Source organism: Salvelinus alpinus, chromosome 1 (assembly GCF_045679555.1).
Source record: "Salvelinus alpinus chromosome 1, SLU_Salpinus.1, whole genome shotgun sequence".
NCBI classification, from domain to species: domain Eukaryota; kingdom Metazoa; phylum Chordata; class Actinopteri; order Salmoniformes; family Salmonidae; genus Salvelinus; species Salvelinus alpinus.
The window spans coordinates 81988188-82002646 of NC_092086.1; the positions used below are offsets into that span (position 1 = coordinate 81988188).

At 42.4% G+C, this 14459-nt stretch overlaps 1 protein-coding gene across 5 annotated transcripts; it reads left to right on the top strand.

Annotated features, from left to right (window-relative positions):
- The first annotated feature begins 2311 nt into the window (after positions 1-2311).
- On the top strand, positions 2312-11826 carry LOC139531632 (DNA repair protein RAD51 homolog 3-like). 5 transcript variants are annotated; one of them, XM_071328274.1, is made up of 5 exons: positions 2312-6455; positions 7058-7355; positions 8122-8255; positions 8560-10275; positions 10511-11826. In XM_071328274.1, exons 1-2 carry the CDS (start codon positions 6432-6434, stop codon positions 7352-7354), a joined length of 321 nt encoding a protein of 106 aa, XP_071184375.1. In that variant the 5' UTR covers positions 2312-6431; the 3' UTR covers position 7355; positions 8122-8255; positions 8560-10275; positions 10511-11826. The 5 variants fall into 5 exon arrangements, with proteins under 5 accessions (XP_071184375.1, XP_071184384.1, XP_071184365.1 ...); XM_071328283.1 differs by having other exon boundaries at positions 8560-8691; positions 10209-11826; XM_071328264.1 differs by having other exon boundaries at positions 8560-11826.
- The last annotated feature ends 2633 nt before the right edge of the window (positions 11827-14459 follow it).

Genomic DNA, 14459 nt, shown 5'->3' on the forward strand with positions numbered 1-14459 from the left:
ACTTGATCATACAAAAAAAATTTTTTAACGTAGGTTTAGGGCAGACCAGGGCTTTAGGCACCACTAGGTTGCTACGCAGTAGCCGACCAGCAGAGCTCGTGACTTTATGCTCCAGACCGAACACTGGGGGCTTGATTGCACCCTGGGAGGTGAAATGTACTCTGGGAATAGTAGTATTTTGTGTAGACCATCAGGCTTGGGCAGTATGCCTCATATACTGTATACTGGGGTATTTGGAAAAAGCCACAGGATGACTTCTCAATACCATAAATACCTTCAAAACTATTTATTTGAAGTTTTTCAATACATTTTAATATTTGTAGCTACTTTAAGTTAATACTTGCAGTCAACTTTTGCAATATGTTAGGAGATAAAGCAGATTGCATTCTTTATTTCACTTGTCACATTATTTTACATTATGAAGCTTACCGTAGTCCCCTAGAACAGTTGAGTCAGTCACATGTTCATTGTAAAGAGCACACAAGAGAAAGTGGGAACTGTTCAGTCCATAGCATTCTATTGGCGAGTCTCTGTTGTGCAGCACACATTAGGTGATGAAGTTAAACTTGTATGCAATTCACTACCAAAGATTTGCCATGTTTTAGAAGTCAAAGAACTCTGTTACCTGAGTTATATATACAGCTGCCATTTTCCCCCCTGTGCTCTCTACTAGAGTTTTTCCTCCCCTCTGCTCAGTGTACACATGCTGCGCTTCCTTCAGAAAAGCATGGATAAAGGATAAAGTCTACTTCTGGAGAAACCCTGACAAGGGAGGTCCTGCTCCTCCTCTCCATGGCAGACGCAGGAGGGATACCGCTTACTTCGATCCACCCCCGTCTGACCAACGCTCTACAACCAGCGCCTCATTGGCTTCCATTGGTAGTTTTTTATTCAACGAGAGACTGGACGGACGGAAGGGCGGAGGTGGCCGCAGGCACGCGCATCGACGAGATGCCGCACCCGACGGGGTAAGAAGAAACGACTATCAGAGGCAGAGGAGACCGTTCACACGGTTCCCAGAACCCACGGGACTGAGTGTCTTTAATTTATCAAGCAAGATATTGAGCCCTGCCCATGTCTCTTTGCTTAATAAAAGGTTATATTTTGTGCCTACAACCCACTGCAACGATTTTGATGTTAAGGTAGACATGTTTAAGTTTTTTAGAAACATCCGTTTAAGGGAATACTTTAGCTCCCCTAATCCTGACATTTCTATTGAACCAGTACGTTGCTCACCTGCACACACTCCGACTCCTTTTAGAAGCAATAGTTATTTTATACCTCCAACCAATCGCAATCACTCTATCGAGACATATTGCAGACTTGTTGAAAAAGATGTTGCTCATCTCCCTAAGAACAAACAGGAGTCCAAATCTTTCCATAATTTACCTAAGGATGAAAAACAAGCTTTGCTTGATTTACAATCCGATACCTCAGTCCTTATTCGTCCTGCTGATAAGGGTGGGTCGGTTGTACTCAAGGATAGGACAGTTTATGTAAATGAGTGTCATAGACAGCTGCTTGACAACACCTTTTACAAGAAGCTCAGAAGTGACTCTACTTCCCAATTTCAGAATACTATCTTTACTGTCCTAGATGGTGTCTTGTTTTGCACGCTTTGTACAAAATAATAAAATGCAGTACTACAGGATATTTCTTAACGTAGCTCTTTATTAGCTAGCTATAACTGGCATGTTCACGTATCGCCAACCAGGATCAAACTGACCATCACCTAACCATTTGGGTGGTCTTAACCAATCATAGCACAGTATGATATGGCGGTAAAATGCATCCAATTATAATTCAGTATGTTTACACATATGAATATTACAGATGGGTATTTAAGTTCTGGTCAGATAACCAAAAAAGACCACGACTTTTTGGCTATTCAACACCCTAAAATTGCCACTTTCTATACTTTGCCGAAATTACACAAGAATGTTACAAAACCTCCAGGGCGCCCTATTGTAGCGGGCATTGATGCAGTAACGGCCCCTCTATCTACTTTTGTTGACTTTTTATTAGACCACTCGCAGAACAGCTCCCCTCCTTTGTAAAGGACACCAGCAGTATGATCTCTATCATTGAATCTCTTGATCCTCTCCCTGAGAATACCGTGTTAGTTACTTTTGATGATGAGTCGTTATACACAAATATTCCACACGAGGGCGGTATTGAAGCTATGGAACATTTTCTTCTGCAACGTGACCCTAATGAACTACCTTCCAGTGCATGCATTATAACATTGGCTGAAATAGTACTCACACATAACTATTTCATGTTTCTAAATTACTTCTTTATTCAGACGAAGGGTACTGCTATGGGATCCCCCATGGCTCCTAACTATGCTAATTTGTATGTGGGTTACATGGAGAAACAGTCTATTTTCAATCCTCTCAAAAATGTTTTCTTGCCTAACATAATTATTTGGAAACAGTATATTGATGATATTTTTGTTCTATGGAGGGGTGATGCAAAACAGCTCCAGGCATTCCATGCTTTTCTTAACTCCTTTTCTGAACATTTGACTATGCAATCTGATACACGTCAGATCAGTTTTCTTGATCTTCTGATCTTGTGTGAAAATAATGTTCTATACACTGATATTTACAGGAACCCTACTGATCGTAACAGTTTGTTGAGGGCTGACAGTTATCACCCACTTCCCTTGAAAAATAGTTTGCCCTACAGCCAATTCTGTCGAATCAAAAGAATTTGCAAAAAACAATCAAGATTTTGACAGAAATATGGCTGAGACGCAAAGAAAGTTCAAGGAGAGGGGGTACAAAAATGATCAGATTAATATTGCCATTGAGAAAATTCAAAACAAAACGAGACATGACCTTTTTCAAGGGCAGTCTCGCAAAAAGACGCATTCTTGTATTCTAACTACCAGCTATTCAAAGCGCTCTGAACAAGGGAATCGTTCACAAACATTGGCACATTCTAAAATCCGATGATAGTCTCGGTAATGTGTTTTCGGACCTTCCCTTGGTCGTATTCTCGCGGGGCAGAAATCTCAGAGACCAATTGGTACACTCTGATTTACCACCCCAAGATATTCCTCAACAACGTCTATTTGCGCCCCTACTGGATGGAAATTACAAGTGTAATGGCTGTGCTCAATGCAATGGCACTTATAAATGCAGATCCTTCGAACACCCACAAACAGGGAAATCGATCCCAATCAAAGGTGTTATTACGTGCTCCACTAAGGCAGTTATTTATCTTATAACGAGGGATATAGAGCCTAAACAAAGCGCAAATTAAAGGTACGTATCTCAGAGCATCGTAGCACTATTAGGTGCAAAAACTTGATTTACCCAGTTGCGGCCCACTTTTTGGAGGCAGGCCACTCGATTTCGTCTCTGTGTTATATTGGCATCGAACATGTCACGCTCCCTAGGAGAGGGGGTGACCTTGATAATTTATTGTTAAAACGAGAGGCTGCCTGGATCTTTAACTTAAAGACCCTTGCTCCCTTTGGTCTCAACGTAGACTTTGATCTGAAGCCATTCTTGTGATTATTGTGACTTTGCCATTGTAATTGTTTGTAAGCTTGTGTAGTCTAAAATGAATCTATGATCGTATGCTATACATTTGTTTTTTGTATGCCATTTTAATATTTGAGAATTAACCAATGATATTAGGCCACTCTTGGCCATGATTACAGACACCTGTGTGTCTTTTGACACTATATAAACGAGTCATCCCGCAGTGTTTGTGATTATACCCTGATGAAGACAGCTTGGCTATCGAAACATTGGATATTACATTTTTGCATCTGAGCTCCTAGTGTGCGGCTCTCCTTTATTTTCAAGTTTTCTACTCCGCTAGCCAGCACCTCGCCTAAATAGGTGTGCGTTTCTTTTTTTTCTTCTAGATTAGCAATTGAAAGAGAACACTTTGGAGATTAATGGGAAATTATCAGACCAAAGGTGAAGACACAACAGTTCACCTGACACAAGACTGAATCTAAACATTCAACTCTTGATTTTATGTGCATTTTACATTTACTGTACTTTTCACAGCATTTGTCAATAATGAAATCTGAAAATACTCTGGATACATTCATTAACATAATAAGAATATTAATGTAACTTTTTGAGTAGGTGCAAGATAAGAAAAAACAATTACAAGGGTTTGAGTGATGGATACAAGGGTTTGAGCCCTACCCATGCCCATGACGTTCAGACACTATCCTACCCAGGCCCATTTGCTTTTGCCAAATTTAAGGCCCTGCCCAAAACCCGAAATCAGAAATAACTTCCTCCGTTAGTAAATCCATTAGCTGCTCCTTGATGTCTGTCACTCGCTCCCTTCGTGCAGCTCGCTCTGCGTGCGCTTTGCTCATAGCGGCTCTGAGTCTGTGAGTCTCCATAGCAACGGCTCCGCTTGGGCTGCTCTGCTTAATGAAGAGATATGAGAGAGTAGTTGGCTGTTTGCTACTTTTCGGGACACTAAACTCTGATAAAACTCAAGGAACATTATTATTTTCTGTGAAATAATCGCTCCTGTCATATATTTAACGAGGTTGAAGCACTTCTGATACCATGTTATGATTTTAGTCAGATATGACTGCACTGAAAAGCAGAACACGAGCAAATGGCTCAGCTTCAAAATGTTAGTGATCAATTTAGTGACTTCTTTAAAGTGACCATGCATCCCTTCCAGCTGTAACTGACAGATGTAACATCCAGCTTAGTGGACCAAATCAAAGACTGTAGCTTCTTAATTGATGCGATCCCATAGGAGTTATATAAGATGTGGTTCCAGGCCCCAGTGGTCTTACTTGGTCATGGTAATGAAGGAGCCACAGGTGAAGGAGAGGAGGGGTTTGTTGTCACCCTGCCCTAACTCTCTGTCCCCAATCACAGGCAGGGAGGCCAGAAGACCCAATGCATGCCCCGGCTTATCTATAGACAACTGGGCCCAGCAAGAAAACACCTGGTCACTGAGTCTCATCCAGATACACAATACTGCCATTCCAAAATATTACCACACTATATGTCATTTAGCAGACGCGTTTATCCAAATAAACTCCAACACTATCCAACATATGAGTCGATGATATATGAGATGATATAGAGACAAATCCTAATATGACATGTGGGCACATAATGCATTTTTTTTGGTCTTAAATCAACATCACTGATTTAGGCAAAAGTTTGATCTTGAGCCAGAGTGAATCCATGTTTGAACCGTTATGTTCTTTTCCGAACTGTATCACAGGCTTGGTCATCTTTCGGTTGAGGTGCAGGTCCGAACCACTGGAACATGGGAGAAATGGGGAAAAGTTAACTGACAGACTTCAGAAAACAAACCCTAAAAAATGGGGAGTATCAATGTAGGACCCCCCCTGGCTGCTCACCCGGACTTAAGGAGCTCCAGTAGAGAGGGGGAGTGCAACAGGGTGGAGGAGAGGGTCTGGTGCAGCTCCCTGGGCTGGGGGGTCTGAGACAGGCTGTACATGTGGGACACACAGTCCTTCAGGAACTCAAGCATCTGAATGACAGAGAGAGAGTTTAGTAGTGCATACAGCATGTATCTGATCATTTCTCCATGCTAAATGTACCCTGACTCTTTGAGCGCTAACCCTGGCGATGTGCTCCTGAGACCCAGCCTCGGCCCAGTCTCGGGGGCTCCTGCCTTTGTGGTCATAGAGCCTCAGGTCCCCCCCCCCTGCGTCCAGCAGGCCAGGTCTTACAGGAGAACACGGCAGTGTGCTCCTGTTTTCACAGCGACTACACAGAAAAATAGATCACTCAGAGTATGGTGCCATTCAAAACACATAAAATGTGCTGTACTAAAACGTGCTGTACTAAAACGTGCTGTACTAAAACGTGCTGTACTAAAACATGCTGTACTAAAACATGCTGTACTAAAACGCTTATTAGCATATTATAATTTATATTACACAACTTTGAAGTATTTACTTTACGTCTAAAAGAGAGGAGACATGAGAGAGTATTCATGTGCAGTGTGTGAATGACTTGTCATTCTAACTGGTTGGTGTCAGCTCCATATTGCAGTAGCAGCTCAGTAACACCTGCCCGGCCCAGGAGAGAGACACAGAACAGAGGTGTCTATCCCAAGTGATTGACACAGTCCACATCCACACCTATAGCACGGCATCAGAAAAATTGATGGATGATAAACTTCATTAGGAAACCATTTATTCATAACTGCCAAATTCACTGGGTAGGTACTAGTAGGTAGGGATGACAAATGCTTACTCAACACAAGTAATGCATGATGATGATATTGTTTTGCTTTACCTTTCTTGAGCAGCTTCTCCATCTTCTGCAGTTTCTTCTCTATAGTGTACCAGTGCAACTGAGCAGGTAAACCTCCATTCTTCATGATGCCTAATCGCACCGGGCAGGGCACTGTCAAAGCAGTTATCCTGCTCCATTCAGCTCCAACTAAAGATGCCACCAGGTGGGTCGCTGCAGGTAAATAAGATGTGCTGAATGTCAGTTAGCTGGCTAGCTAAAAACAGCTATTTTTTCTTCTGGGGAATCCAGACAATACATTATATAAAGACCTTGTAAAAAGTACATATATTCAGAGTTCTGATAGCTTTTTTTGTTTTCAGAAGAAGAAATTGTGTTCATATATTGTTCAATTTAATTCTCAAAAATAATAAACAGAGATTTTCGACTCATAAAACAGCTGTCTAGCTAGTTGCTGTCTCGACCTCTGATGCTCAGCTATGAAAACCCAACTAACATTTACTCCTGAGGTGCTGACCTGTTGCACCCTATTTAACCTCTGTGATTATTATTTGACCCTGCAGGTCATATATGAACCTTTGAACACCTTGAAGAACGATTTGTCGTTAATGGCCATGTACTCTTATAATCTCCATGTACTCATATAATCTAGATTATAATACAGTTACAGGACATGAACTGGGTGAAACGCATTACACCTAAATATCCCAAATATAGTGTTTTTGTCAGTATGTGGTGCCAACTTTATTCCCCAATGTGTCTTACAGAGCATTAACATTTGTATCTCTCCCCTTCATGATTGTCTATCTTTTCCTCTTCAGCTCCATCCCTGTGTTTGTATTTGTAGAGGCTCCCAGGAGGAGGCAGTAGAGGTGCTGCAGCCTGTGAGGTCTGAGTCTGGCCAGGAGAGAGCAGCAGCAGGCAGGCTGGCGGCACAGGAGCTTCTGGAGACAGAGCAGGAGCTGGGCACCGTCTTCACCTTCTGCTCAGCGCTGGACACAGCCCTGGGAGGGGGCCTGCCGGTGGGGAAGACCACTGAGGTCTGCGAGACGCCTGGAGTGGGAAAGACCCAGCTCTGGTACCTCTGTGTGGAAGAGTTACTCACCTGTTCCATATAATGTAATAATAACACAGTAAAATAACTGTACCATACATTCACACCTAAACCCCTCCTTCTGTGTCCCTAAGTATCCATTTGGCAGTAGATGTGCACATCCCTATGTGTTTTGGGGGGCTGGGAGGCAAGGCTCTGTACATAGACACAGAGGGCAGCTTCTTGGTCCAGAGGGCTGTGGACCTAGCCCAGGCAGCTGTGGACCACTATGGGCTGCTAGCAGAGGATGCACGTAACTAAGTACAGGACAGAACAAAAACAATGAGACTAAACATTTATATCATCTATCATGTAGGATGACTTAACTGATTTCTTAAGCATCTATTTAGTGCTTATGATTCAAATAAAATTTGATTTGTCACATGCGCCGAATTCTCATTACAGTGAAATGCTTACTTACAAGCCCTTAACCAACAATGTAGTTTTAAGAAAGACTTTCAAATATTGAACGTATTTGGCGCAATGTCACTACATTGTCATACATACTAGGCTATGAAGAGAATGGTTTACTGATGAAAAACTGTAGTATTGTTCTGCTATTTGGTAAATGCTGACATAAGGGGATCAACAGTACTGTTGCATGCATTCAATCACTGCTTGGTCGTTTCGTCACACCTTTTAATCGCTACACTATGTGTGAGCCATGACAAAATGTTCAACAATAGAGACGGTTTAGAGAAGAAAGGGTTCCGTCTTAGATTCAAGCTTAATTGGAGAAATGTTTTACTTCACTGTCTCTGATTTATTTGTGTTAATTTTTTCCTTCTCCAGAGCAGCAGGAGGCCTTGAAGGAGCTGACTGTGGAAACAATCTTTTCCACCCTCGTCCTCGTCCGTTACCATGACTACGTGGAGCTGTTGGCGGAGATGTATCTCCTGGCTGACTTCCTGGCTCAGCACCCTGAGGTACTAATCCCTACCAATACTGTCACTGATCCCAAAATATCCAACCAATAAAATCCAAAGGGGTTATTTCTACAACCTCCATTTTGGGTTGGGCTCAGTTCCATTTCAATTCCAGTCAATTTCAAGTAACGAGTCGAAATGGAATTCCTTAACTGAAATGCGCATAGAAAATGATGGCTAAATTTCTGGATTGGCTGGAGCAAAATAGAATAGTAAAAACTGGAACAGCAAAGACAGCATCAATAAAATACTTTGCTTGTGGCTTTTGTATATTAACTTGGTCCCCTGTATTGGTCAAATCCAGGTCCAGCTGGTGGTGATTGACAGCATTGCCTTCCTGTTCCACCATTGCTTTGATGACCTCTCCCAGAGGACCCGCCTCCGGAACAGCCTCGCCCAGCAGCTCATCCAGATGGCCACCAATCGCAATGTCGCAGTATGACCTGACATTGTCCACCTTGCTGCCTCACCAGACTTTCACTAATGTCTTCTCCATCGTCTGTATTCTTAACCCGTCTTCCTTTTATCTGGTGATAACTATTTTCTAGGCCTGATAAAACACATTTAAAGGAGCAATAACAACCAAGAAGAGTCCAGTTATAACCACATCCTCCCATCATTTATAGAGCCTATCTACCTACTCCCTATTGCAAACTACTATAATGTATAGAGCCATAACTGAGCCATCCTTCCAAGCCCAACCAAAACTATGCTCACCAGACTTGCGTTGTGTCTCTCTGTCTCTACTCAGTATTTACAACCTCCCATCTCTGGTCCCAATCCAATCGCGCATCTAGACTAAGCACTCTCATTCCAAGAGATAAAAAGGCTCTTATTGGTGCAATGCTGATTTAAGCGGCCAGGTAGATTGGGATCTAAATGGAATGGCCGCTCCATGCCAGGATGGCGCTGCACAGTTTTTAATCAGCAAAAGAGTTATCTTATGAGCCCTGGAGCAAATTCACTTTGTTCTAGTAATTTGTTGGTTGGCGGCACTCAGGGACCCCTTGGAGGACACACAGGAGAAACAACAAAGCCGGTGGACAGAACAACCTGTTCCAATTTGAGCGGGGGCCCCTAGGGGTCCATGGAGGTACTGCAGGGGGTCAGCGATGTTTAGTTTTCCTTTTCCAATTATAATGTGGGGAGGTCAAAATAATGAAATACTGTCTACCAAATCTTTTCATAAAAAAAATGGTCATTACTTCTCCTTGCCATTTATCACTCACCTGATGATAAGACAAGGCATGTGATTTTTTTTTGGTGGGCTAAGGTAGGATGGGGGTCCCTGGATCGCCGGTTTGCCTGGGAGGGGGTCCCTGGACAAGAAAAGGTTGAAGTCATACCAGTAATGATCCTCTGATTGTGGAGAGCTGGAGTTCTTTTCTGCTGCTCTGCTGTAGAGAGGGAGAGTATGACTCATCCTGATGCAAGCCCACAGGACCTGTCTCTATGTTTGCTGAGTACATTCCTACTGTATGTCTACCAATACCTAAGTCCACAAAACCTATTATTGTGTTACTCGGTTCCCAAGTCCACATAATAACCTAGTCTAAATGCCATCTCCAATGTCGTCTCTGTCTGAAATGACAATACAGCATACCGGCTGTATTGCTGATGGATGGAGCATCAACACATAGGCAGGAAATTATAAACACTACACAATAATTTTGGGTCCCCCAGCCTCACAGCTGTTAGGGACAGCAATTGAAGTGGAAAAAAGAGGGTGCCACTAATGTTTTGTTAAGGAGGGATGTGTTTTATTCATCACCAAACTCTTCTTTTCTCAGAACATACCACTGCATCAATGAGACTGAAGAGGACTTTTAACCTTTACTTTTTGTCTCAGGGTGAAATGATTAACACAATACATTTTGCCTGTTGTCTTGTTTTTGTCATGTTTCTGCGGAAGCCAGTTTCCTTTTGATGAACTTTCATTTCCTTCGTTTTTAGGTTGTTCTTACCAATCAGGTGACTTCAAAGGTTTGGAGCAGCCAATCAAAGCTTATTCCTGCCTTAGGTGAGAAGGACTGTTGCGATGCACTGACTAAATGCTACAAATAACAATAAAAATCGTACCTCTCCTTAAACTGTACATCAGTTATTTAACAGAAATGGTTAGGGCCAAGTTTTACAGCACATTTTGCAATTCAGCCAATCATATACCTCTCCCAATTTAAACCCAACTAATTTAACATACTGTTTCTGCGGAAGCCAATTTCCTTTAGAAGAGCTTTCATTTCCTTCATGTTTAGGTTGTTCTTACCAATCAGGTGACTACAGAGGTTTGGAGTGGCCAATCGAAGCTTATTCCTGCCTTAGATGAAAAGGACGGCTCCCGAATGGTGCAGCGTTCAAAGGCACTGCATCTCAGTGCAAGAGGCGTCACTACAGACCCTGGTTCGATTCCAGGCTGTATCACAACCATCCATGTTTGGAATCCCATAGGGCGGCGCACAATTGGCCCAGCGTCGCCCCCCCCCCAGCAGGCAAATTGAATGCTCTGCACCTTATTGTGATGTTTTATTGAAAACGACCCTAACTATTAACTCATTTACTGCCTGGTGATGTCATACCACCAAAACAGGCTGAAATTTCAGGCGATCTTTTCAAACAGCTCTTACACTTAAAGGGCATTATAATTTTCACAATTTTGTAGTAGTATTCCAACCTCAATTGTCACACCCTGATTTCACGTGTCTTTGTGCTTGTCTCCACGCCCCTCCAGGTGTTGCCCATCTGCCCCATTATCCCCTGTGTACTTATACCCGTGTTTTTTGTTTGTCTGTTGCCAGTTCGTCTTGTCTCGTCAAGCCTACCAGCATTTTCCCTGTACTTCTGTTTGCTCTCTAGTCCCTGTTTTCTAGTTTTTCCGGTTTTGACCATTCTGCCTGTCCTGACCCTGAGCCCGCCTGCCGTTCTGTACCTTTCGGACTCTGCTCTGGATTACTGCCCTCTCCCTGCCCTTGACCTGTTGTTTGCCTGCCCCCTGTTTTTGTAATAAACTTTTGTTACTTTGACCTGTCTGCATCTGGGTCTTATCCTGAGGTCTGATAGAAATGCACTGGGCCTTTAATGGTCTTCTGATAGACCTCCTTTTCACAATGGATTGGCAGACTCTAGATCAACTCGGACACCCAAAAAATAATCCTTGCTCTGTGCACCCACACCATCAAGTGATTTGGACTGTCATTTTCGGGCGGTTCTCCGCGACCAGATTATATTGAGATGCCTGAGTGCATCTCTCCTGCTCCGCCACAGATATTACATCCAGCGCCAGTCAAGTGGTTTTGAGAGAGGCCTGGTGATGCATCTCTGTAATGAAATTATACACTTTAGAGCTGGCCTCTGCAGCAGTGGGAAGGCAGGTGAAATACGAACACCTTTGCTCACATTGACATTGCTTTTTCTGATATCCAGGCTGTATCACAACCGGCCGTGATTGGGAGTCCCACAGGGCAGTGCACAATTGGCCCAATGTCGTCCGGGTTTGGCCGGTGTAGGCCATCATTGTAAATAAGAATTTGTTCTGAACTGACTTGCCTAGTTAAATAAAGGTTAAATATGATTATTTTTTAAATGTCTTAATTTCTTGTTATTTTTTTTACTTTTGGATTATGTGTGTATTGTTATTGTATTGCTAGATATTGCTGCATTGTTGGAGCTAAATACTTAAACATTTTGCTGCACTTGCGATAACATCTTCAAATCTGTGTACGTGACCAATACACTTTGATTTGATTTGGACCTCATTTCACGTGGACAAACCCTCAGCATGAACGATGTTCAGCTCAGTTATATGTCAAATACTGCATCCATGATGACATTGGAAGTAAGGTGAAATACAGAACTCTAAGTTGGATGGTATGCTGTTCTTGTGCGCGCGCACACACACACACACACACACACACACACATTAAATTGTCTCGTTCGTCATTTATGTCAAGCCAAAATTCGTCCAAGAGCTGTTTGGCAATTAATTAGAGCGTGATTGTTCTTCAGAAACATTGACAGCAGCTGCTTCCAAGACACACTCAGAGCCAGCTCTAGCCTTTTGGGGCCCCTGTGCAAGATCGCTTATGCCTGGACCCGGCCCTGCACACATTGTGCACACACGCACACTGTCCACACACTCACACACACATGACTAGAGCAAATCAATGAATAATTTTCTGAACCCAGTAAGTAGCCTAAGAAGTTTGACATTACTTCATGAAAACCTCTCATGACCTCCAAGTAAACTTAACCTATGGGGGTATTGATTCCTTGGGTCAATGTTACATTTGATCATTTGCAACAAGCCAAAGTAGGTAGTAGGTACAAAATCAGAACAAGCACTGCTAAATGCATTGAACCTTACTCTGCTTAATGTACCCAGATATGTCTTTAAAACCACTGATTATTGCGCATGTAGCTTAACTGAACAGCTCTGCAGGTATTGAAATGGTTAATTCTCATTCTGAGTGAAATCCACTACAGTGGATATTTTTAGCATGGGTGCTTGATGTCCTATATACACATTTAAGCCATAGAATCTCACCATTGATGCCAAGCTCCTGATGAACGCTAAGAGTGCTGTTTAATCATGGATAAAGGCCCTATCCATATATACTAAACAAAAATATGAACGCAACATGTAAAGTTTTGGTCCCATGTTTCATGAGCTGAAATAAAAGATCCAAGACATTTTCCATACGCACATAAAGCTTATTTCGCTCAAATGTTTTGCACAAATTTGTTTAAAACCCTGTTAGTGAGCATTTCTCTTTTGCCAAGATAATCCATCCACCTGACAGGTGTGGCATATCAAGAAGCTGATTAAACAGCATGATCAATACACAGGTGTACCTTGTGCTGGGGGCAATAAAAGGGCACACTAAAATGTGCAGTTTTGTCACACAACACAATGCCACAGGTGTCTCAAGTTTTGAGGGAGCGTGCAGTTGGCATGCTTACTGCAGGAATGTCCACCAGAGCTGTTGCCAGATAATTCTATGTTAATTTCTCTACTATAATCTGCATCCATTGTCTTTTTAGAGAATTTGACAGTACGTCCAAACGGCCTCACAACCACAGACCACGTGTAACCACACCTGCCCAGGACCTCCACATCCGGCTTCTTCACCTACGGGATCGTCTGAGACCAGCCACACGGACAGTTGATGAAACTGAGGAGTATTTCTGTTTGTAATAAAGCCCTTTTGTGGGAAAAAACTCATTCTGATTGGGTGAGCCTTGCTCCCCGGTGGGTGGGCCTGCGCCCCTGCCCAGTCATGTGAACTCCGTAGATTACGGCCTTTATGTGAACTATAAGTCTTTGAAATTGTTGCATGTTGTGTTTATATTTTTGTTCAGTATATCTTTTTTGTAATAGTATAATATGTTAACCAGGGTTGGAGAGTTACAGGTTACATGTAATCTGATTTAAAAAAAAACATCAGTTAAATTACCAGCAGAAATATTATAATCCGATTACAGTTTAAAAAACTAGATACTTTTTTGGATTACATTACAATTCGGTAAGAATGTTTGCGAAAGATTACATCTGTTTTCTCAATGACATTCAATTCAGCATTGAAAAAAGGCCTAAATGTTGTTCCAGCTGAACATACCAAATGTGTTTGATGGATCCTTTTTGTCAGTAATCTGATAACTTTTGGATTAACCAAACTCGGTAATGTTACTAATGACTATTTTGGGCAGGTAACTAGCAAATGTAACGGATTACATTCAGAAATTGCTAGGCAAGTCAGTTAAGAACAAATTCGTATTCACAAAGACGTCCTACCCCGGTCAAACCCGGACGACGCTGGGCCAATTATGCGCCTACGGGACTCCCGAGACGCTGGGCCAATTATGCGCCTACGGGACTCCCGATCACGGACGCTTCTGATTTTACCTTTATTTACCTAGGCAAGTCAGTTAAGAACAAATTCTTATTTTCAATGAGATAACAGGGGCCTGTTCAGGGGTAGAACGACAGATTTGTACCTTGTCAGCTCGGGGATGTCGAACGTTCAACCTTTCGGTTACTAGACCAACGTTCTAACCACTAGGCTACCCTGCCGCGACATATTTTTTTATATATTTTTGGATAAGTCATTACATGTCCTATGCACATTTAAAAAAATACGCTAGTTGTTACAGTTCCTCCTCAGTGAAGGCAATTTGCCTCATTTTAGTGCTTCTTTCAAAGCAGTGGGT